A 22,277-nucleotide genomic window follows, 5' to 3' on the forward strand; every position below is an offset into this window, starting at 1 on the left:
TGTATTTGGTCTGTGTAATTTCTCACTGTGTTCCTTTCTTTAGTAGCAAAGCTTGGACAGCCTGTGCTACAGCAGGTACCCCAGCTTTGCACGCTTCATGGCTTCTGATGATGCTGTGGCCATAACATACCACCTGTACAACATAACTTGTGCCAAAATTTTAAAATTGGCAAGTGCTACATAGCTGGACAGAACCTAGGCAATGTTGCTTGCCGTTGCTTGGAGCAAGTCAGACTATTTTGTATTTGGCTAATTACATTATCAGTTATTATTCATTAACCAACTCTATTAAGTACAGTCAAACCTTGATATAACAAACCTCGATTTACCGAAATTTGCGATGTAACGAACTATTTTCATTTCCCAATCTTAGTTGCATTGAAAACCACATATTTATGTTTCATAATTTAACTCGTAGCATAAGCAACCTTGTGACACCATTTTGATTTAACGAAGTTTTCGGCCATTTCAATCATGTATGGCTAGTAAATCTAGCAAAAAAAAACTATGTCTGCCGAGGCAAAGGGCATTTCAAGCATCCTTCTGCATGAAAAGTTTGAATGGCAAAGCCGCTGTCATGGCGCAGAAAACACTGCTTTGCCATTTGTTGTGTTGGTAAATAACTTGGAGGAACACACGGGCTGATGATTCCTTCTGTGCAAAAGGGATGGGGAAGGTGCGAATGCATGGTAATGTGATCAAGCACACGTTGGGAGGGAGGGGGAGCAGCAACATGCGCTTATCTGCCTTCTCCTCCTCATGTGCGTCCGTGCGCGGGATCTTGTATGTAATCTCTCCATGGCAAGGCGAAATGTCTGTGGAAATGACACTAGACGACGTGTCTAGTGTTGGCAGTTGCATAATCTCAAGTTTCCAAGACACAGCACGGAGTGCTCGCTCGCACTGTGACTGCGAGTTCGTGGTCATCGAGTGGGATCTGTTAATGTTTGTTGCGTGAGAGAGCGTGACACCGTTAAAGCTACAAACCTCCTTTCTGGCAAAACTGGCTTTTTTTTTCCTTCTCTCTCTCTTTCCGTCTCTCTTTTCTCAGGACCAGCATTCGTATCTTTTTACTCTTGTTTTTCATTTGTGGGTGCCGCTGCGGGCACTAAGTGCGGTCAGCTATGGTGTCCAAGACCTACGGCACCGCGCGACACAAGTTCTTACTAACAAGATATTATCCACCCGTAATGCTCTGAAAATTTGTGAAGTTGTTTTTAATGCTTAAACTTTAAAACCTATAAGTAACAAATTGGTGATTTAACAAAGTTTTTTGCTGCAAGTACAACTTTGTTTTATTGAGGTTCGACTGTATGATATTCACAGCAAAGGTGTCAATGAGAATATTGTTGACTATCCTGAAAAATTCGCGATTCAGCTTTCTGTTTCTCAATACGTGGTACACGAAGGTTTTCTTCAAAAACTGAAAAAATGCCCATGAAAGCCCGAAAAAATTGCTGCATGACAAGTTGCTTGGCACTTTTACATAATTAATAAAAACTAATTACTGTATTTACCCGAATCTAACATGCACCTCTTTACAGAGAAAATGGGTCCGAAAATTGACCGCACGTTGCAATCGGGTACGAAATCAAAATCATATTTGCACCGTTGGCAACAGCCTACTATCAGAGCTGTCAGGTGCAGCATCATCATCACAAAACGGTGACAGAACATGAATTTGTGAAGGTTGCTGTCGCTACATTTTGTGCTCGACTACAATCTTGAGCAGCATTTTCAGCCAATAAGTTTAGCAGATGCTATCACTTTCATGAGATTTCGTGCAACTCTGGACCGTATGTCTGCTTGATTGACCCCAGTGTTTCTGGCGCTGTGCCAAGCTCTCTTTCTGCGCACAATGCCAGGAACGTTATGAGACGCATACTTCAAGTTCCATTGCGGAGTCTTGCGAAAGCGATAGCAGCATCCCTAGAAGTGATCGCTAAAGAATACTGCCCGTGTGCTGAGCATTTGTGGCCAGTGAAGCGCAAATGGTGACGACGTGTCGCTTTCATTTCATCACAAGGAAAAAATATCCTGTCTGTGAAGGTAAATTTTACCCTTGTTCTTTCTGATCGCGAGTGTGGGGGGCATGCTATATTTCTCTTTTATGAATTGGCGACATGTTACATTTAGGCACACTTTTATTTTCATACTTTCAGCCCGCGCAAATTGGGTGTTGGTAGGTTCAGGGGAACGTTAGATTTGGGTGAATACGCTGTGTAATTACGTGAAACACAAGAAATAATCTGACTTGCTTCAAGTGAAGCCAAATAATGTTACCTTGGTTCTGTTCAGCTATGTGGAATTTGCCCGTTTCGATGTTCTTGGTACAAGTTACGTGGACACATGGTATAACACTGGTCAAAGCTGCAACAAGATGTTGAGCTTGAAGCATAGCCCTCTTTGTGTTTCTGTGCAGCCCCCGAGGAGATAAGCCCGTCCAAGTACTTCCAACAGGACAGCTCGATCTACTTCAGCTGCAGCCTGTATGACCTCAACAAGAGCGATGGTCCATCTTCACGGCACCGGAGCCTCAGCTGCGCCAGCTCGGTGACCAGCCACGCACACTCCCGTTGCTCATCAACACACGAACTCGCAACTGCGGCTGCTGCTGCTGCCCCGCCACCTAGCATAGTCTCACTTGCAGGTCCGTGCGACAAGCCTGGCACTGTCATTGCTTCGGAAGCAGCAGCTTACAGTACCGAAGACATTTCAAGGGAACTGGAAGCCTGTTCCTAGGTCACCCACACCGGATGCTGAAAATACATGGCATACAAGGCAGCTTGTTTGCTTTTCATTTAAATTTCACTTTTAATTTACTTTTGAGAATCGGGGCAGTATTGCACAATGAGGTCAGTTCGGTCATTGCTGTAAGGGCCCCTCCTTATGACTTGGAGGATTTGGAAGCATGCTCCTGGACTACCTTTGAGGCATTATGAAGAATGCTCATCAAATAGGTGCTTGCCTGTTTGTATTCTTCTCGTTGAAAATTTTTTTTTTTTCCTTTTCATCTGACATTCACCAGGCTATATTTTGAGCAGATATTTTAATTTCGTCTATTGATGTTGACACGGCTGCATAGCTGACTTACTTTCTCCCTTTCTTTTTATTAGTTGCATATTAAGTCATCGCAACTGCAGGGGCAGTCAATGCACGGCTTTGAAAATCCTTTCTTCCTTGCAGTGTACTGTGTATACTGCCAAGACGTTTGAAACAATCTCCAGGAAACTGGATGGCTGCTCCGACCAGCGTTGGCTGTAAAATATTCTCTTTACATGCTCATATAAATTGGCGTGCTTTTATTGGTTTATGGTTTTTAACTCTTTCAGCATGCTCACAATCTTGTTTTTATGGGGGCGGTTAAATATAAAACAGCAGTGTTTTATCATAATTCGCAGAAATCTCCAGTGCAACAGTGTACTTTGCTCACAAAATGAAAACGTGGCAGGGAAACTATGAAGTAAACACTTTGCATGTGCAATTACTCCACAGTGCCATGTCATGTCACTACGAGCCTGGTCACTAAAGGTGATGCATATTCTGATCAAAGTGTATGAGCCGAAATTATGCTGAAGTCACAAGAACTGCAGATGTTGGAAACGAAAGTATGCACATTAGTTAGGCCTAAATTTACGTGGTTCATTCCATGAGCGCTGTACATAGAATCAAATAATTCGACCAAACTGGGTTTCTAAATTCATTGTGTTCCTCCTTTCAGATCGAGTTGTGTTAAATGTTCCTTTTGCTCTGAACAAATGCTTGGTCATGTAGCAGTGGCATTGCTTAGTCAGGTCTTCCTGCAGAGCTTTTATAACTCTGACAAGACAGGGAAGTTTTTTGCAAGTGTCATGAAGTGTTGGAAGCATTTTCAAGGAGGTACAAATTTCGAGAGTGTAGATATTGGTGTACTTGATAGAAGTGAATTGGCATCTTGCCTGCCGAGCAGCTATGATCATTTGTTCCATGCATTTTTTACCAAGACAAGTTTGGCACACGAATTTGTGCACATTTCTGACTTTGTGTCCTGCTCTTGAGCACACATAAAAAGGTACAACCAAATCTCTGGTGCTTTTGTTCAAATTCTAATTGCAAATTGAAAAAAAAAAAATTTTTAGTTAATACAAGATTGTTCCCGGTGTCATTGCTGCTGTGTTTTGTAAATTGAATGCGCATTGTCCCAAGTTGTACTACACATTGGGCACAAGAGTGATGATGTCACAAATTTCAATATAAATTTCATAGCAGCGTTATTGAATTGCCAGCTGACCCACCGCTGGTCAGCTGCCATTTTTGTTTTGATTACGTACAGTTTGAAAAACTGGAAACCCAAGCCAGAAATTCCTCAACATGTCTCTCAGAGTAGGCTTTCTTTCTGCAGAGTAAAACAAGTAAGAGTTAAAATGCGGACCAATCTAGACAGTTCATCACTGTAATGGGTGCAGCAGTTGTTTTGAAAGCCCAGAAAGCTGGCTTAGTTGTGTCTTGCATGTTTTCTATGTAAGTGAGCATAGGTGCTAGCCACGGGTGACACGTGGCTAACACCATCATAGGGGTGACACGTGTCCATTCCAGACTGAAGTCAACAGCATCCAACAAGTCTTGGTATTGTTGTAAGTCAAGGCGAACTTTTGAAATTACATGCTTCTATTTTTTAAAAGGTTCACAAAGAGAGAGAGAGTGACGAAATATTTGTCATGACAAAATATAACCTAGCTAGTCGTTGATGAGGTGCAAGAAGATTTATCTTGTGATAAGCATGGGCAATTTAAATTGAAGTGTGTACATATCAGACAGCAGCTTCTTTGACTGCAATGATTATTTTTGCTAGATGCATAGCTGAAAACTAGCATTCCCTGTCATTCCATTTTTGCTTCATGGCCACTTCATGTGCAGCATTCAGTTAACACTCCAGCATTGTGCTACATCATAAGGTGAAATTGTTTGCGTCTCAAGTACTCGTCCCCGTTTTCTTATAACATGTGCGCTGAAGTTTTTTTGTAAATCTATTATTAATATACATTCCCACATTTTGATTTTGTGTGTGATAATAGTAACCTTGCAAATCTATTTTAAAACCAAATTTTAGCATAACAGGTGAGCATGTGAAAATAGCTTAGTTTTGGAAAACAAACTGTTTGCACCATTTTGATGTTGAACATGTTGGCTGGTTAGGTAAGTCTTTATTATCTAGGTGCAGTTAGTCGCATAAGCATATAAGAAGAGCTTGCCTTTGCCTCCTCTTTGTAGCAGTGCTAGGTTGCTTGAAATGGGTACATCTGAATGCTTGGAAAGCTGAAGTCCATTGATAATACATCCTGATTCATGTGTGATGTTTTTAGTGAAAAATTGATGTAACATTGATAATTGACCTTTGGTAATAGTCAACTTTTTAAAGGCAGCCATTTTTGTCGGCTTTTGCAACAAAAGCAGGATACGACAGTTACATGCAATTTCAGTCTGAATTTTGAAGATCTTTGTGAAAAATTTTTTCTGTTCAAGTCTTATTTTGGTGAAATGTACCATGCTTACTCAGTGGCTGCATGGCTGATGTGCTCCACCCCTATTTCTTCAGTTTTCTGGTTTTTACGCTGTTTGAGACACACATTGGAGCTGCTGTGGATACTGAAGTACAAGATTGTAATTGCAGTGGGTAATGGCACTTGGAAGCATTGCTTGCTTTGATGCTTGCAACTAGAGTTCTGTGTTTTTTGCCCACTTGTTATGGTCTGCATGGGAAAAGTAGAGGAGACTGTTTTACTGTAAGGATTACCTACCATTGAGTTTGGGAGAGTCCCGTTGGAGACTTGTGTACATATGTACGTACCACATGTATTTATTACTACAAATAAACACTATATTGTCAGAGCCAAGACAGATGTCTCGTGTCTGCTTTGCCATTGTGTTAGCCTTGTCATCTTTTTACTATGCATTATCAGTTTCGGCAAATTCGGCTTCTATAACTAACAATGAAGTTAGAAGCGCCTTGCAAGATGTATCCTAGGGAAAGCAGCAGAAGATAGAATAACAGTTGATTTGATTAAAGCTAGAGGAGCTATTGTGCTTGAAAAGGTTGTGGCCCTTTATACACCATGCCTCACGACTTCAAGTTTACCAAAGAGCTGGAAGAATGCCAACATTATACTAATCCATCAGAAGGGAGACATTGCAGAATTGAAGAATTATAGGAGCTTTAGCTTGCTTTCAGTATTGTATAAAATATTCAAGGTAGTTTCCAATAGAATCAGGGCAACACTTGACTTCAATCGACCAAGAGGACAGGCTGGCTTCAGGAAGGAATTTTACAATCGCATCCATGTCATCAAGCAGATAATTGAGAAACCTCCAGAGTACAACCAATCTCTTGTATGGCTTTCATAGGTTATGAAGAGTCATTTGATTCAGTAGAGATACCAGCAGTTGTGGAGGCATTGCGTAATCAAGGATTGGAGGAGGCATATGTGAATACGTACATTGGGAAATATCTACAAAGATTTCACAGCTACCTTGCTTTGCCACAAGTAGAAAATTGTCTATCAAGAAAGGTGTCGGAGAAGGAAACACAATCTCTCCAATGCTATTCACTGCATGCTTAGAAGTATTCTAGTTATTAGACTGGGAAGGATTAGGAGTGAGAATCAACGGCAAATAACTTTTGGTTTGCAGATGACATTGTCCTGTCCAGCAACACCGGGGATGAATTGTGAATGGTTGAGGACCTTAACCAAGAAAGCATACGAGTAGGGTTGACGATTAATAGTTGGCAGACATGTGTGATGTTTAATTTCTTGGCAAGGGAACCAGAATTCATGATCGCCAGTCAGCTTCTAGAGTCTATACAGAAGTAAATTTATCCAGGTCAATTACTAGCCAATAGCTAGTCGAATAGCTGATATTCTAGTTGACATTAAGGGAAGGAAATGGAGCTGGGCAGGCCATGTATTGCGTAAGGCAGATAACTGGTGTAGCACTAGAGGCGACCACTAGACCACTAATGGGTGCCAAGAGAAGGGAAGCACAGTTTAGGACGGAAAATAACTAGGTGGGGTGATGAAATTAGGAAATTTGCAGGTGCAAGCTGGAATTGGCTAGCGCAAAACGGGTAATCGAAGATTGCTGGGAGAGGCATTCGTCCTACAATGGACATAAAATTGGCTGATGATGATGATGACCAGTTTCGGCAATTTACGTTGTGCTCAGCTGCAAGTGGTAGCAATTTCCTGAAAAGCGCTCCATTTTTGGGGTGAATTGCACATGTTATTGTGACACTTTGTGCTGAGAGCAGTATTAATACACATCACAGGCAATGTGTGAATGTTTCACATTGTTTGTGCTTGATGCTGAGAATGCTGCTTTAAAGTAATGTGAGATGGACAAAATGCAAGTTTCACACTTTGTGCACAGAACATTATGGCTGTAACATCAACATTGCCGTTTTCATTGCACCTGCACTGAGTTATACACTAAGTGCTCATTAACTTTGCCTTTTTAATTGCACTCTGGGAATTGTTGGAAGTGATGCTTGAGTGCAGGGTTCGCATGTTGGAAACATTTCAGTGCAACTTCCTGTTGTACATTAGCGCGAGCTCTTGGGCCAGTTGGTGCATGATGAACTTGAAAAAGGGGGTACCACTGCACACAAGGAAAAGGCGTTGGACACGGACGGACGTTGAAAGTCCAGTGTCCGTCCATGTCTTTTCCTTTGTGTTTCGCTGGTACCCCCTTTTTCAAGTTCCTGTTGTACTGCCCCTCTCATGTGCTACTTGCGAGTGCGGTGTAGGTAGCATGCACTCAACTTAGAGCCATAGTGTTACTACAGTGTTTCAGCTAGTGTAACGCAAAAAACAGATGCACATCATCATCCAAACCACCTGCTATGGTAGCTTAGCGACTATGATGTTGCAGTGCTAAGCTCGAGATCTCTGTTTTCATCCCGGTGACGGTGGCTGTATTTCGCTGCGGACGAAATGCAGAAATGCTTGTGTACTTTAGTTGCACAGTCAAGAACCCCAGGTTGTCAAAATTAATCCAGAGTTCTCAATTGGCATTCCTCATAATCATGTCGTGGTTTTGGCACGTAAAACCCCAGATTCAAATTTTTGATGCAAGACCCACAGCAGACTTTGGCCATGAATGCACACCACTACTGCTGTAAGGTGGCAGGGAAATGTGACAGTGCCACGGCCAACCACATAATCTAAACCTTTCAATGCCACAAAGCTCTCTTGCAAGAGCATGTCTAATAGAAACTAGCATGCACACGGAGCTTTTGTGCACCTTTACTGTTACATACACATGCTAAGAGACATTGTGCGTGTGCAAATTGTCTTAAAGAGCCAGTTGGCATAGGCATGAGAGAAGCATGCATGCGGTTGTGGCTTAATGATTAGAACACCATGCTGTTGTACTAGAACTCCAAGGTTCAATCTCACCATTGGACACATAATTATTATATTTTCTGTGTGTGACCTGTTGGGCAACACAACAGCAGCAACCATAGTCAGCAAAGCCTGGAAGAGTTCACTCACTGAAGAAGCTTCGCATAAAAAAATATTTGATGTGATGGGTTAGGTGGACCTTTGGCTCCCATGCAGCAAAAACATGCACATGCATAAGTGACCTATCACCTGACCTTCTACTAGAGTACGCAGTACCTGGTTTTTTCATTAGTATTGAAGTGTAGTACACTTTTTTTCTATAATAAGCTTTTTATAATTTACAATGTTCAGATAAGGCTTCGTGTGTAGTGAGTATAAAAGTGGTACTGCCTTCGTTTTTGATGAGTTGGCTTAGCTTGTCTATCGACAGAACAACAATGCCGGGGGCCAGTCAGCCAGCCAAAACGTAGGCGTCTACTTGGGGGGGAACTGCGGTACAAATATAACGAAGATCTGTACAACAATGCAATCTTATTTTACTAGCTTTGTATATTCAAAAGTGGTTGAAAACGTCAGGAATATAGGTGGCTAACCAGAGCTGCACTCACTCCTGTGAAAGCAGAACGATGGCTGGCTTTCACAATTTGCGAGGCGAGCCATTGGCATCGCTCTCGCTTCTCAGCGTTGCTGGAGGAGGGACTCTTCCTTTTTTTAGAGGCTGCTTTGATAAAAAAGTTCTGCTTACAAAATATCCACATATTTTTGGAAGTAACCACTGCAGGTGTAAACATGACACAAAGTGAGGTTTTCACTGCACCATCACAAAAAAAAGACTGGGTCCTTAAAAATTGTTTCCAGTCTCTTTAACCACAGTCAAGGCTGTCTGTGTGACAGGGGCAGACTTGTATGCAGCAAATTACTTGTAATTAATTACTTGTATATGTAATCAGTTATTTCTTTTTGTGCTAGTTGTAGCTGGTCGATTACTTTTTTTTTCACTAACCAATTACATGTAACCAGTTACTTTATTGACAAGACATGCTGTAACAGGCGACACACCTTTGAGCACTTGAATTTGGCTGGAAGTTCAGTACAATTCTTGTAGTTGTGCCATGCAGCAGCCTCGTGGATGTGCATGTTCAGAGAAGCAAACTTGGCACTCATTATTTGTTTCCTCATCTTAATGGCAGGTCATGCAGCCTGTACTGTCGGCTCTGCATTCGGCATCTCACGATGGTTTCACGTTTTTATATGACACAAGCACCACCACCTCAGCACACTCATGTTAAATGAATTTAGACATCACATTTTTCATTGAATATTTCACAACCTCTGTTCCCTGTTGGGTACTTGTAACAATGCCACCATTCCCTCCAGCGCACGCATAGAGAATTTTCAGTGTTGTTGATGTCCTCACAAGAAAACGAGGGAAGATTACTGGCAAAAATTTTGAAAAACAGTTGTTAGGAAGACAAACAACTTCTGAAGGGCTACAGAAGACTGCCTGAAAGATCCAGGCTGGCTTGTTCTATTTACTTTATTTGTGCAGTGTTAATAAAAGTTGGAAGGAAAGTAATGTAAAAGTAATCAATTATGTTTTAGCAACTGCTCAATTACTTACTTTTACAGGACAGTAATTGGTCACTGTAAACAATCACATTTTTAAATTAAGTAATTGCAATCAGTTACCTCTTTAGAGACAAGGTATTGACTATTTTTACATGGGATTGGCATATCTGGAGCCTCCCTATCTCGTAACCACCTCCGAAAAAACAAACTGTCAGTTATGTTGCTTGTAGGTGTCACATGAACATGAAAATGTTATTAAGTGAAACCTCTCCGTGCCGAGAACATGTAGCAATATTCAGCAACTAAGGATATTGTCAAAAATGAGTATAATTAGCCGTAAGGATGCAAATGCCTGTGTAGCTGTCGCCCTCTGCCGAACTGCCACCAAGTGCCATCTAACTTAGCTAACTGCTATGCTCTCCGAGTTCAGGACAGAGTAGAGCTGGGTCAGAGAAGCCAGGAAAACGGAGAGCCGCCAGCCACGCAAGTCTCATAGTGTCTGAGGAGTTGGGTTCGTAATGATAACATGCCACAGCGTCACAAGACAATAGTCAATGCTAATGACAGGAAAAGCTAGTGTGCTGAGGCTGCACATGATGGCGGGTCAGTGAGAGTGATGACACCCGTGAAGCTCATCTTGCCAAAGCATGTGTCAGCCACGCCAAGAAGGTGGCCGAAGCTCACGAGGCCCATCTCATCCAAAGCATGAATCACGTCGTGCCCGCCAGGAGCAGCAGGATGTCGAGCAGCGTTTGGAGGCTCTGGAGCAGAAGAGAGTCGCCGAACACAGATACATGGCTGCCGAGACTTTGAAAGAATATGAGTGTCTCCTACATTGCAGGAGACCTGATGGGCTTCGATGAGTGAAGAACAGGAAGTGAACTCTTGACCTTGTGTTCCTTAGTGTCAGCACTTGGTTGACCCCTTCTTTTTCATTTCTTTGTAATGCACATAAGTGTGGACAGGGGTGTACTGCAGATCAGTACATTTGTCCATAGTTGGGCAGCAGAAAAAATAATGTCGCATTCTTGAACGAAATAGTTCGACTAGAAATAGAAGTAGTATTCTGTCCTGCTAGAGGCGAACATACGTAAGATTGAGAAATGCTATATATTTTGCTATAAGTCAGCCTCCCAAAATACAGCATCTGGATCTCTCTGAACAAGTGCCACTTCAGGTTGCCATTTGTCTCCCTCCTTCCAGCAGCTTGCACTGCACGAATAGACGAGCACCGTCCCAAACTCTACAGGTGCACCTGGAACACACAAGAGCAATTGGTGCAATGCTGTAAACATGTGCAGCGTAGTAAAGTGGTCAACGTTGGTACCCTATGTCATTTTCACATGGTTAAAACGCTCTGCAAGACCTTTATTAACCAGTTCCATATAGAACACAGGCTGAGCTCGTCATGCACGTACTTGTAAAAAAGATTGACAACGAACCCAACTCACCTGGCGTCGCTTTATTTTACCTGCAGCCCTCGTGACAATTTAAGGGGGGGACACAGCGCAAATAATTAGGATTTACAGCCAAGAAAATTCGTTTCCAGTTCATGGCAGTTTCAGGTTCTTTTACCATCTGAGAATGTGCCAAAAAAATTTTATCCTCATGAGCGCAGCAGAAATGCTCAAAATAGCATTTTTTTCACAAGTCGGTGACTCCATACAAACAAGAATGTCCCAATGTCCAGCAGCTTCACCACATTCGCAGAGTCGTCACGGTTCACTCATCTGCAGATGCAGGGAGCGACAAAGGATACTGCGTGGTGACTGATGCTTGCAGTGATAAGAATCACGCTCAATGTGAAAGAAAGGGAACCATGTTTCTTTCTGGTTTTTTTTTTAATAACTACCACAACATTTTCAAGCCGTTTCTCCCAGGACCCATTTTGTGTCATTTCTCTTAGCACTCGTTTCACCCGAACCAAAGCTCTGAATTTGGGGATCTTGTTCGGCTTTCCTATGCGCTGGTTATGTGATCACTCTGCAATTTTTTTTCCAGACAGTGCTTATCATGGGCAAAAGCCAAAGCACTTCACAGCTAAAAAGTGGTCCGGAATAAAAAAGAGCTTGCAGCTATTGCCACAGAACAAAGCCAAATTGAAGGAGAAGGCCCAACATAAACTGCAGGAGAATTTTAGTTATGATAGATGCAATTGGTTCCTGTATGAGAGAGAATGTAGACTTATTGGTAGGGTGCTTATACTGGGGTAGCATTTTATGCAGAATGCAATTTTGGACTAAAATTTTCAGATTCTACAATTTTTTTATTTGAAAATTGAAATTTTTGTTGCAAGGTTGAACTTCGATTCCCGGTAAAGCCAATTCTGCAATTTTTTCCCCAATAAGTACTGTGGAAATTAAACAAATCAGGTTTTTCAATTGAACCAGTTTTGGCCTTTCTAATAATATATTATGCACAAGAATGCCAAAATTGTTTGTCATTTTAGAACAATAGTTTTTGTGCCCAACTATAGATACTACAACATTTCAAGATTAGCAACACTTTCAAAAATTCTTCCACAATAATAAAATTTGGCACCTGGCCTTATAATACTGTTCTGAATAAACGCTCAAACTTTTATCAAAATCAAGTTAGCGGTACAAAAGTTCACTTTCGTGGGCCATGTCCCGCCTTAAGCCCGTCCATTGCTCTGGTACTTGTGGACAACTGAAGAGTGAAGTTGTGAACACACAGGAGAACAGACTGGTGGGCTAGTTGGTACTGCATAACTTGAGGCAAAGTGCAAAAAAAAAAAAAACAATTAAAAAAATGACGCACTAGTCTGAAAGGATCAGAGGTTACAGAAGTGTTTAGGAATGTTGATGATTATCTAATATTTTTACAATGAAACAATGAATGCTTGGCTTCTGCCAGGTCTGCTGTTTGTGCAGTTTTCTGCGAGTGCCTCCAACCTCTTCATCATGTGAACAGCCTGCTAATAGGTCCATTAGGTTTTTAGATCTTGCGCTTGTTTTTTCAAACAGTCATGTGTGTTGGTGCTATGGGCCCCGTGGGAGGAAAGCCATTCTACCATTTTCATCAGCGCATTCCAAACTAGTTAAGCAGGGCATCATTAATCTTTGTTTTAAAATGCTCTTCTAAAATCCTGTCGTCACCTGGTACAAAGAAGCTTCGAAAACCAAATTACGCGCCTAAGCGCAGCTGGCTACCCCTTGCAAATGCTGACAGCAGTGGCTGGTAACATGTTAAGAAAACGTGATCACCCGGATTCCATTGCTCAACAGAAAAGGCAGAAGCAGAAAAGTGGTTGTCGTGCCGTACTTGCAGCAAGCTAGCCATAATATGAAGAAAATTGGGAATCGTGTTGGCGTTGACGTCGTCATTTCGGCCCCTTTTGAGATTGTCTGCTTTGTGCGCGAAAGTTAACAATACTACAAAGAGGCACTGTGACTGCAATAAAAAACACCGAGAAGCGTTTGTTTCATGCATGGAAGGAGTGGTGTACCGCACTTCTTTAGACTGCAGGAAGGAATACATGGGTCAGACAGGAAGGTGCCTTACGGGAACATTCGAACAATGTTTATAATCTGGTAAAGACTAGTCATCTAGCCACGCACTGCTCGTGTTGTGGCTGTAAACCCTTGTTTGAAAAATCAAAAGTGATATCTAGGAACCCAGATCAAGTCACTAGGGAGAGTATCGAGGCATTTGAAATGATTAGAAATGATAGTTCTGTAAGTTGACCATCTGTGTCGCTGTCAAAAAAAGAAATCATGTTCCTATCGCAGTAGCGGCCTGCGGTGAATGATTGTGCCCAAAAGAAATCTATGTTGCGATATTGGCCTGTTGTACGATGGTATACAATCGACTCCCGTTAATACGAAGTTCACGGGGACCGCAAAAAACTTCGAATTAAACGAACTTCTAATTAAGCACAAAACACAAAAAACAGCACTTTATTTGTGGCGAAATCGAGTATTTTCTCTAAGAAAAATAGTCGGTCATCTTGCTTTGCTTCTTCTTGCCGAATCGCGCTGCTAAAAGCAAGTTCTGCAGGCTGTAGATGTGGCGGAATGCTTCTTCCGCGTTACCTTCAGCGGCAAAGAAGCGCTCCGCAAGAGCAAGGCCCGCAGCTACATTGGCAGCCTTAGGTTGCGGCTCGCCTTCAACGTCATCGTCGCTTTCCTGGGTCGCTTCCTGGGGCCGAATAATCTCTACAATTTCGCTATCCGTCAGCGCACCGCACGTTTCGACCGCCTTGTCTACGGCGACGTAATCTTCAAAATTGACGTCCCCGAGAGCGTCACCAAAATCAGTGCCGTCAAGCTCGCTTGTTGACGCTTCCTCCACTGAAATTTCAGAGGCATCCTCCGAAGAAGCTGCCACAAAACCGCAAGCCCTGAAGCAGTTTGCGATTGTTTCTTGCTTCACACGATCCCATGCTCGCGCCAACATGTGGATGGCACTAAGCAGGCTCACCTCGTACATTGTGGAGCTATCCATACACAAAATCATGCGCTCGAGGAGGTGCCGCCTGTACAGGACTTTAACATTCTTGATGATGCCTTCGTCCATTGGCTGCAAAACAGCCGTTGTGTTTGCAGGCAAAAATGCGAGGCGTATTGCACTCAAGGCTGGCACATTCACGTGAGCACTGCAGTGATCGACAAGGAACAACACCTTGCGGTTCGAAGCAGCAAACTTGCGGTCCAATTTGCTTATCCAGCTCTTGAAGATTTCGGCCGTCATCCACGCTTTTTTGTTCGCCTCATAGTCCACAGGCAGTGTCTTCACGCCTTTAAAACATCTCGGCTTCGCGGCTTTCCCGATCACAAGTAACCGACATCGTTCCGTGCCAGTCATGTTTGCCGCGATCAGCACCGACACCCTCTCCTTGCTGCGTTTGCCCCCAGCACAGTCGTCGTCCTTGAATGTCAGGGTCTTCTCTGGTAGAAGCCGATAGAAGAGTGCAGTCTCATCTGCATTGAAGACGTCTTCCAGTCTGTATTCGGCGAGATATTCACGCAGCTTTCCGTCCATCCACGTGGCGCATGTTTCCTGGTTAACGGACGCATTTTCACCACACACGCTCTTGAAAAGCAGGTCATGGCGATCTTTAAAGCGCGTCAGCCATCCATCTGACGAAACGAAGTCATCGATCCCCAACATTGCTGCAAGCGTTCGGGCTTTCATCGCAACTATGTCTCCGCTGAGAGGAAGTTTGTTGCTCCTGGCCTCCCTAATCCAAACCAGCAGAGCCTTCTCCAACTCTGGGTAAGCGCCGGTGCGCATTCGCTTCCGAGAAGTCTTGAACTTGTCGTTCTCAAATGCATCCATTATTGTGCGCTTGTTCTTGATGTAGTTAGAGAGCGTTTCAGCTTGATCCCGTACTTCCGCGCTATGTCTTGTTTGGCGGCACCTCCCTTCTCAACTTTCTTAAAAACCTCGACTTTCGTTTCCAGGTCGAGCGTGCGATAAGAGCCACGGTTTGCCATGGCTATAAACTGCGCGACTAGGTACAGTCAATTCCGAATCACTCGTGGAACAACCTAGCCTACGAGCTTCCCGCACAAAGGCGCTCGACCAAAACACACGCCTCGACATACGCTGCGCACGCTGCAAGACTAATCTCGCACAATCTTGCCACTGCCAGTATGCAGCACTGCGTGCACCTATGGCACCCGCGTGGCCTCCGGTGGGAGCCGCTTCGCCTCCGGCCGGAGTTGATCGCGGAGGCCACGGCAGCCGTAGCAATGAATAATTGCGCCGCTCCAAGAAGGATGGCGTTGCGGGCGGCTGCGGTGGCGATGACACCAACGCGGAGCACGGAACTGTTGCAACACTTGAAAAATTGCACATTCTACCAAAGAATGACGGTCACCTCGACGATCCCGGCTGAAAATTAACTTCCTATTAAACAATATTACTGGATGAGGACTTCGAATTATCGAGCGATTTCTTCTATAGGATTACATGCAAAACTGACGGGACCAGCACTTCACTTCTAATTAACCGAAAATTCCAATTAAGCGGCTTCGAATTATCGGGAGTCGACTGTATATGTGGTAACCATGTGTAATCAAAAATTCAGTTGTTAGTAGTGCTGTGCCTTTGTATCCTTCTCTTGTTCTTGTGTTTCTTTTTCACTTTGCCTCAAGTTGTGAACATAGTTTTCTCTTATTTATTATTGCGCAGGGAGCTGTCCATTTCAAGATAGCATCCTCCTTGGGAGGAGTGAACTAATCATGCCGAAAAAAAGGAAAGCATGGTGATTCAGAGCTCGCAGCATTAAATGAGAGCGAGATTGCAATACAGTGCATTGTGTTGAAATGTGTGAATAAGCAATGTCAAAGTCCAGGTCGGCTGATAACCTTAGGCTTGAATGACCTAAATCTAATTTGCAATTACCTGGACAATGCCAAAGTTTGCAATGACTTGGAAAGAAGTTGCCAATGTCTGCACTTAATGTGGATCAAGTAGAAAGCAGTTACTTTGTTCATTAGCGATTTTCGAGGCAGGGTGGCACAGATAATTAATGCTCAATTCAGCATGTCCAAACTGATAACCATGCTAATGGATGAAGCGCCAACTCACCTCGCACCTTATCGCAACCTTCAATTTTCAAGCTCGGAATGAGGGCTGGCATGGCTTGGAGTTCAAAGCAGCGCCGAGCACCACATGTTTCGCATTTGTTGGGCTCCCACGATGGTGGTGGTGGACAAATAAATAGTGGTTCTCCTTCCCAGCAGAACCTTCACAAGTTTCACCATAAAAAAAGTAAAGGAAAATGAAGTCTGAAGAGAATTCTGGGCCGCAATTTTGTAGCGATGCCTTTTCCCGATGCTAATGCCTTTTGGCGCTTTTCGTGTTTGTGAGTAGCTGCATTCAACGCTCCACCTGGGGCATAGTGTCTCTTGACCACTCATGAATGCGAAAAGCGCGAAAGGCATTAGCATCGGGAAAAGGCATCGCTACAAAATCGCGGCCCTGTTTTTTTCACATGTGCATGCAGCGGAGTTCAAACTGTTAATCTTAAACCCATGTTGGGCCTATGGTCTGGCCCTACAACTGGAAGCTTGACAATGAGAGCCATATTAGGCATTCTGCATGGCACCAGGATAGATTTACAGCTTAGGAATCCCTGTATGGTGTAGTGCGTATGCATTACTTGTTTTCATCATTGGCCTTTGTTAGTAATAACAACACTGTTTTGAAACTATGCTTGCTGACCTGTGGTATACATTGTGGTGACGTTGCTACCTGTTTCAGCTAGCCTTAGTTTGTAATAACAACACTGTTTTGAAACTATGCTTGCTGACCTGTGGTGTACATTGTGGTGACGTTGCTACCTGTTTCAGCTAGCCTTAGTTTGGAAACAAATACCAGTTCACATATGGAAGCTGTAAGAGATAGAGCTGGAATTGTTCCTCCTTTTGCCCAGAGAAAAAAATAAATTAAATGAAGTTGTGCAATTGTGATTGCTCTCTAATGCAAAAAAAAAAAAAAATTACACTGAGAATGCAAACACTCACTGATATCTCAGTCTGTGGGTGTTTCTGCATTCAACCTCCACTGTAAAAGCAAGGGCTCAGTTGCGGAATGCCATAACCACTGGACAGCTACAACAGGTCATGTTTTACCCAATGCAATATCCTATCGGGTAAGAAAGAATTTAAGCACAGATTCCACGTGGACAGAATTCCTTCTTGGTTCATCTCAGGCTAAAACGCATCTCAAGCATTTGAATTGAGATCGTATGGCTGATCTGCCACCTTGTGTGATTATGGCTACTTTTCCAACTTAATTTAAGCAGTCAAACAATTCAATTTCCTGCAAATGATCTTATAATTCTTATCTGGCACAGAACAGAGGCATCTTTACAAGCAATGGTGAAAAGTTGTCAAGTTCTTACACTAATAACTGTTCCTGTTGTGCACTCTTCCCCTTACTTTACTCCCACTGATTATGTTCATGGTGTTCATCACGTACATTGCCAAGTGCCCAAACAACACCCACCCTGTGCACCAACCTAGGTGATGTACAGGTAGGAATCCTGTGCATATACACCATCGGAGTGCAAATTGAAACGTTGAAACATGTTGATTCAAATTACTTTTCCCGTCCTTCCTAAATTAGAAATTCTTTTACTGTTTCCTGCACCTTAGATGTTATTACTCAGTGAAAAGCTTACCTCATTAATTGCTGGGGACAGCGTCGCAAGCGTTTGTGGAACCTGTGGAATATGACGTCGCTGTGGTATGCCTTCTCGTACAACTCCTGTGCGTATGTCATGCATCCTTGCCCTTTGCTGAAACAATATGCAGCGGTTACAACACTAGTTGATCTCGTTTGCACCTAGCTCACGACGCAGACAAGGTACAAATGTGAGACATCCAAGTGTGCAAAGGATGTAAATATTATACTTAGCATAGCATTTTGGGCCAACTACAGGTAGGGTTGCCACCTAGTCGATTTTCCACCGGCACAGTTGGATTTTCCCTCACAGTGCCGGCTGGACCCCGTACAGGCACTCAAGTTGTCGGTGTTCCGGTACTCCCTTAAATCAGCACATATGTGCGTGCCTTTCAGTGGACAGCATCACAGCCTAGAACCGAGGTCAGTCTCTAAACTCCGCTTTGGAATGATGCAGAAAAGTGGCTGTTGCTGGATTGTTTGCAGATATGCCTTACAAATAAATCCCTTGCAACTACTGCACAAAAGTTTTAAGCGCACCATAGTTTATATAAATAAATGAATTTTATTCAATAAAGTCTCATCATGCAAAAGTCATACTCGGCATATCGCCACTTTTTGTTTTCATTGTTTGTATTTTTTTCATGCAGTAGTATCTCCCCCCCTCCTCCTCACAAATAGGTACCGTTATTATTATTTTTCGGGGGGTAAAGGTGGCAACTCTTAACTATAGGTAATGCTGCAGTTGGCTCTTTCTATACTTCCTTTCCTCATGCCACAGTGCAATGCAAAACGACACTACAGACCTTTCAAGGCTACATTTTGCTAATACAATGCCACTCAGACCCACACATTGCAACTTCCTTTCCAAACTTTCTAATTTCACAGCGATCATGAAATAAAGCCAAGTGCTCTCTCTTTCTTGCGCACACACACACACACACACACACACACACACACACACACACACACACACACACACACACACACACACACACACACACACACACACACACGCACGCACGCACGCACGCACGCACGCACGCACGCAGGCACACGCGCACATGCACACACACACACACACATGCGCAAACACAAAAGGTGCAATGTAAACCCTCAATAACTGCATTGTTGCTGGTATGATTGTGATGCGATAAAGCAAGGCACTCATGCCACATTTGCAGCATCTTAGTTTTGAAGTGAATGACGTACCTGGGCATCCGGAAGGCATTTCCCTCTCCTGCTTCATACTCTTGCAACAACTTCCTGGCGTGCACATCAGCCGCAGTCTCACCCGGTGATGCGCTCTCTTCTACAACAGAAATGTAAAAACTCTTGAATGCACTCGGCCGCTGCAAACCCCTCAACATTTCTTTGTGATCTTGCTCACTGCTTCTCAGGACCTTCATGGTTTCCAGTGCTTGACTGTCTTGCAGGGGCTCAGGCTCAACCGAAGCTACTTCTTCCATTTCATAATCATTAGAGTCTTCTTTGTTTGAAGGTGGGGAACCTGGTGCACCCCTTGGTGACACAGACAGCGAGCCCAGACTCGTTTCCAGATCTTGAGTGTTACCACTGCACATTTTTTGAGGTGACGGCCCAGCAACAAACAAGTCATCACCCCAGTCATCCTGGCCCTCCAACCAGTCGCACGACATGGAAGGCTTTGATCTGCTAGGGGAAGTGGTCTCCTCTGCTTGTGATGAACGCTCCTGGCTTCTAATAACCTTCCAGCTGAAAGACAACGTTCCGAGAGAGATGTCTATGGATAGTGTAACTAGACTATGTGCACATTTTAACCCACTGGCAGCTGTTTACCATACCAAACTGGACATGTACTGCAAGAAACTTTATACTTTGATGTTTAAAGCGAAATCGTGTTAATGCAAACCAAACAGATTGCAATCCGGAACTTTTGCTCAAGAAAGGTGTGGCTTTGGGTGAGTTAGTTCTGTATTTTTATAACCAGCACATAATGTGAGATAAAACACACAAGGTCCTTGTTTCAATGTGCATTTACGTGGTGATTGTAATAACTTTGCAGTTTGACTTTTCTCTTTGGAGCAAATATCAGCACTCTGGCCCTTTGAGAAGCGGTAAATTTTTCACTACTCAACATAAAAACACAATCGGCCTTCAGTTACTTTTTTGCCTACACAATATTTATCATTCATAATGTAGGGCTGTATGTACAAATTAGATTATGGTAAAATGGCACTTCAGCTTGGCCTTGGCTTAATGTACTTAAAACTTATTCATCATTAACAACTTTTATTTTTCCAAAATTCGGAACATTTTTTTTCCCGACTTTTATCGCTACCCCCCTCCCCCAAAAATTTTGTTGAAGAATATCATTTTCTCTGTAAACATTCAGTTTTCATTCTAGAGGCATGTGAAATGGGTGCAAACAAAAAAAGTAACAATTGCATGGGTGGCAGGCTGATGCATGAGTGATATGACCATGGTCCTTGTATCAAAGCGCATGTAAGATTACAGCTGCGCGCCAATTTCTGTCTTGTAAATTGGCTTTTACTGGGCCTTTTCAGTTAAAACTTAATTTTATAAAAACAATTTCCTGAACTGTTTTCTTGTTTCCTTTGTTTTAAATCAATAACACTGAACCCTACTGATAAAAATTCTTCAATAATATCTCCACCAAAGGTAGCTTGAAGGTATTGCTCCAACATAAGACAGCACATGAAATTGTACATCTAGCTTTCTACATTGATAAGAAGGGATTGGATTGTGTAATTGAGATGATAGCATGCATATGCGACAATAGCTTCACTTTCATGAATGTTGTTTGCGTGTTGTCAATGCATGTACAAAAACAGATGCAAGAACTTCAGTATAAGTTAGTGGGAAGGGAGCATTTGTTCAATTATTTCGGCTCTTGTCTTTAAATTGGTGCTCATTAATCTCAATCATAACAGTGTGAACCAACCAGCCTGACAATGAGTAAACTCAAGGTACCTCTCCTGCTTGTTCCAGCAGCTTGGATTAATACAGCAGAATATGTATATGGTTCGGTGGTACCATTCACTCTTCTCCAAAGGGCTGTAAATCTGAATTGCTAGCAACATATTCCTGGTGCACCGAGGGCACTCCAGGCCTGGTAATGACTTCATGGCACTCGTAGTCCAGTCCTGCAACAGGAAAGGCAGCAAATTAAACACTACTCGTGATGATAGAATTTCACTTTTTCTTTTAAGTGGAACAAATTTAATTCGGGTTGGCTTAGGTGTGGAACTAATAATAGAACTTCTGCGTTTCAGACGCAACTGAACAATGAGGGCACATGGTTGCTTCCACTTAGGGGAAAGTTCACTACAACGAACTTTTCGTATAGCGAAAATTTCCTGCACCACCAGAAGCCCGTTTTGAAGGTTTGCTCGAATATGTAGTAGCAACTGTAATAACGGCTAGTCTCACAGGCGACACGCCCAACCCACTAGCTCTTCGCCACAGGCGTTGATCCACGCTTGTACATGCGCGATTATGCGTTCATCCGTGGCTGCAGGTATGTAACCTCGATCCCTGGGGCAATTATTAGGGCGCTGAATCAAATCTGACTGCGTAACGCAGGGCCGAGCGCCGCAAGACGGAGTCGTCGCCGCACCAAGTTTGCATTTTCCTTTTCACCTTGTTCCAGCTTTCGTGTTTGCACATACATTTCCTGCACTAATAGGTACATATGAACATGTTTTGATTCCAGAAGAGACAAACGCAAGAGTGACTGACAATTGTTTTGGTGTTCTACACCGCGATCAATAAACACTCGCAAAAGCCCATTTTCAGAAAAAAATAAAACAGTTAAAGCCAACACTGGACACTCACGGGTAGACCTCCAACTTTGTTCGTTTGCCACGACGTGCTGTCGTTCCCGACTGGTTCATCTACCATGCCGAGGTAGTAGTAGTGCTGGCTTGTCGCAGCCATGTCGTCAACGAGCACGTGTCTAAAGATGAGCTAAGTCCACACCTATAAGTGATTTGTAATGGTACGCAAAAACAATAGAACATTACATCTTAGACAAAGTAATCGTTACGAGGTGTGAGCTGACTTGGAGGGAGCATTCGCTTGACAAGAAGCAAAAGCAATGCTGCGACGCGCAGCAGACGACAGAAGTAATGGATTGACTTGACTTAATGAGCCTATTCATTCTTTTAAAGA

General features: G+C 43.1%; 2 protein-coding genes across 6 annotated transcripts in view; one reads left to right on the forward strand and one right to left on the reverse strand.

The window, feature by feature from the left end:
- Pask (PAS domain containing serine/threonine kinase) overlaps positions 1-5,875 on the forward strand; it is a 90,466-nt gene extending 84,591 nt beyond the window's left edge. For all 3 annotated transcript variants that reach the window (XM_075689506.1, XM_075689507.1, XM_075689508.1), the window contains one exon: positions 2,423-5,875. In XM_075689506.1, the coding sequence (XP_075545621.1) occupies positions 2,423-2,742 (320 nt within the window). In that variant the 3' untranslated portion in view covers positions 2,743-5,875. The remainder of the gene's footprint in view (positions 1-2,422) is intronic.
- A 5,163-nt stretch (positions 5,876-11,038) lies between these two features.
- On the reverse strand, positions 11,039-22,242 carry trus (programmed cell death 2 like trus). Of its 3 annotated transcripts, XM_075689510.1 has the most exons (7): positions 21,942-22,242; positions 21,078-21,250; positions 19,495-19,838; positions 19,317-19,416; positions 18,103-18,219; positions 16,506-16,663; positions 11,039-11,202 (listed from the first exon to the last, which is right to left on the reverse strand). In XM_075689510.1, the coding sequence occupies exons 1-7, from the start codon at positions 22,041-22,043 to the stop codon at positions 11,066-11,068; spliced, it is 1,131 nt and encodes a 376-aa protein (XP_075545625.1). In that variant the 5' UTR covers positions 22,044-22,242; the 3' UTR covers positions 11,039-11,065. The 3 variants fall into 3 exon arrangements, with proteins under 3 accessions (XP_075545625.1, XP_075545626.1, XP_075545624.1); XM_075689511.1 differs by having other exon boundaries at positions 16,513-16,663; positions 19,317-19,838; positions 21,942-22,241; XM_075689509.1 differs by having other exon boundaries at positions 19,317-19,838; positions 21,942-22,241.
- Positions 22,243-22,277: the final 35 nt, after the last annotated feature.

This window comes from Dermacentor variabilis, chromosome 4, assembly GCF_050947875.1.
Source record: "Dermacentor variabilis isolate Ectoservices chromosome 4, ASM5094787v1, whole genome shotgun sequence".
Lineage (NCBI taxonomy): Eukaryota > Metazoa > Arthropoda > Arachnida > Ixodida > Ixodidae > Dermacentor > Dermacentor variabilis.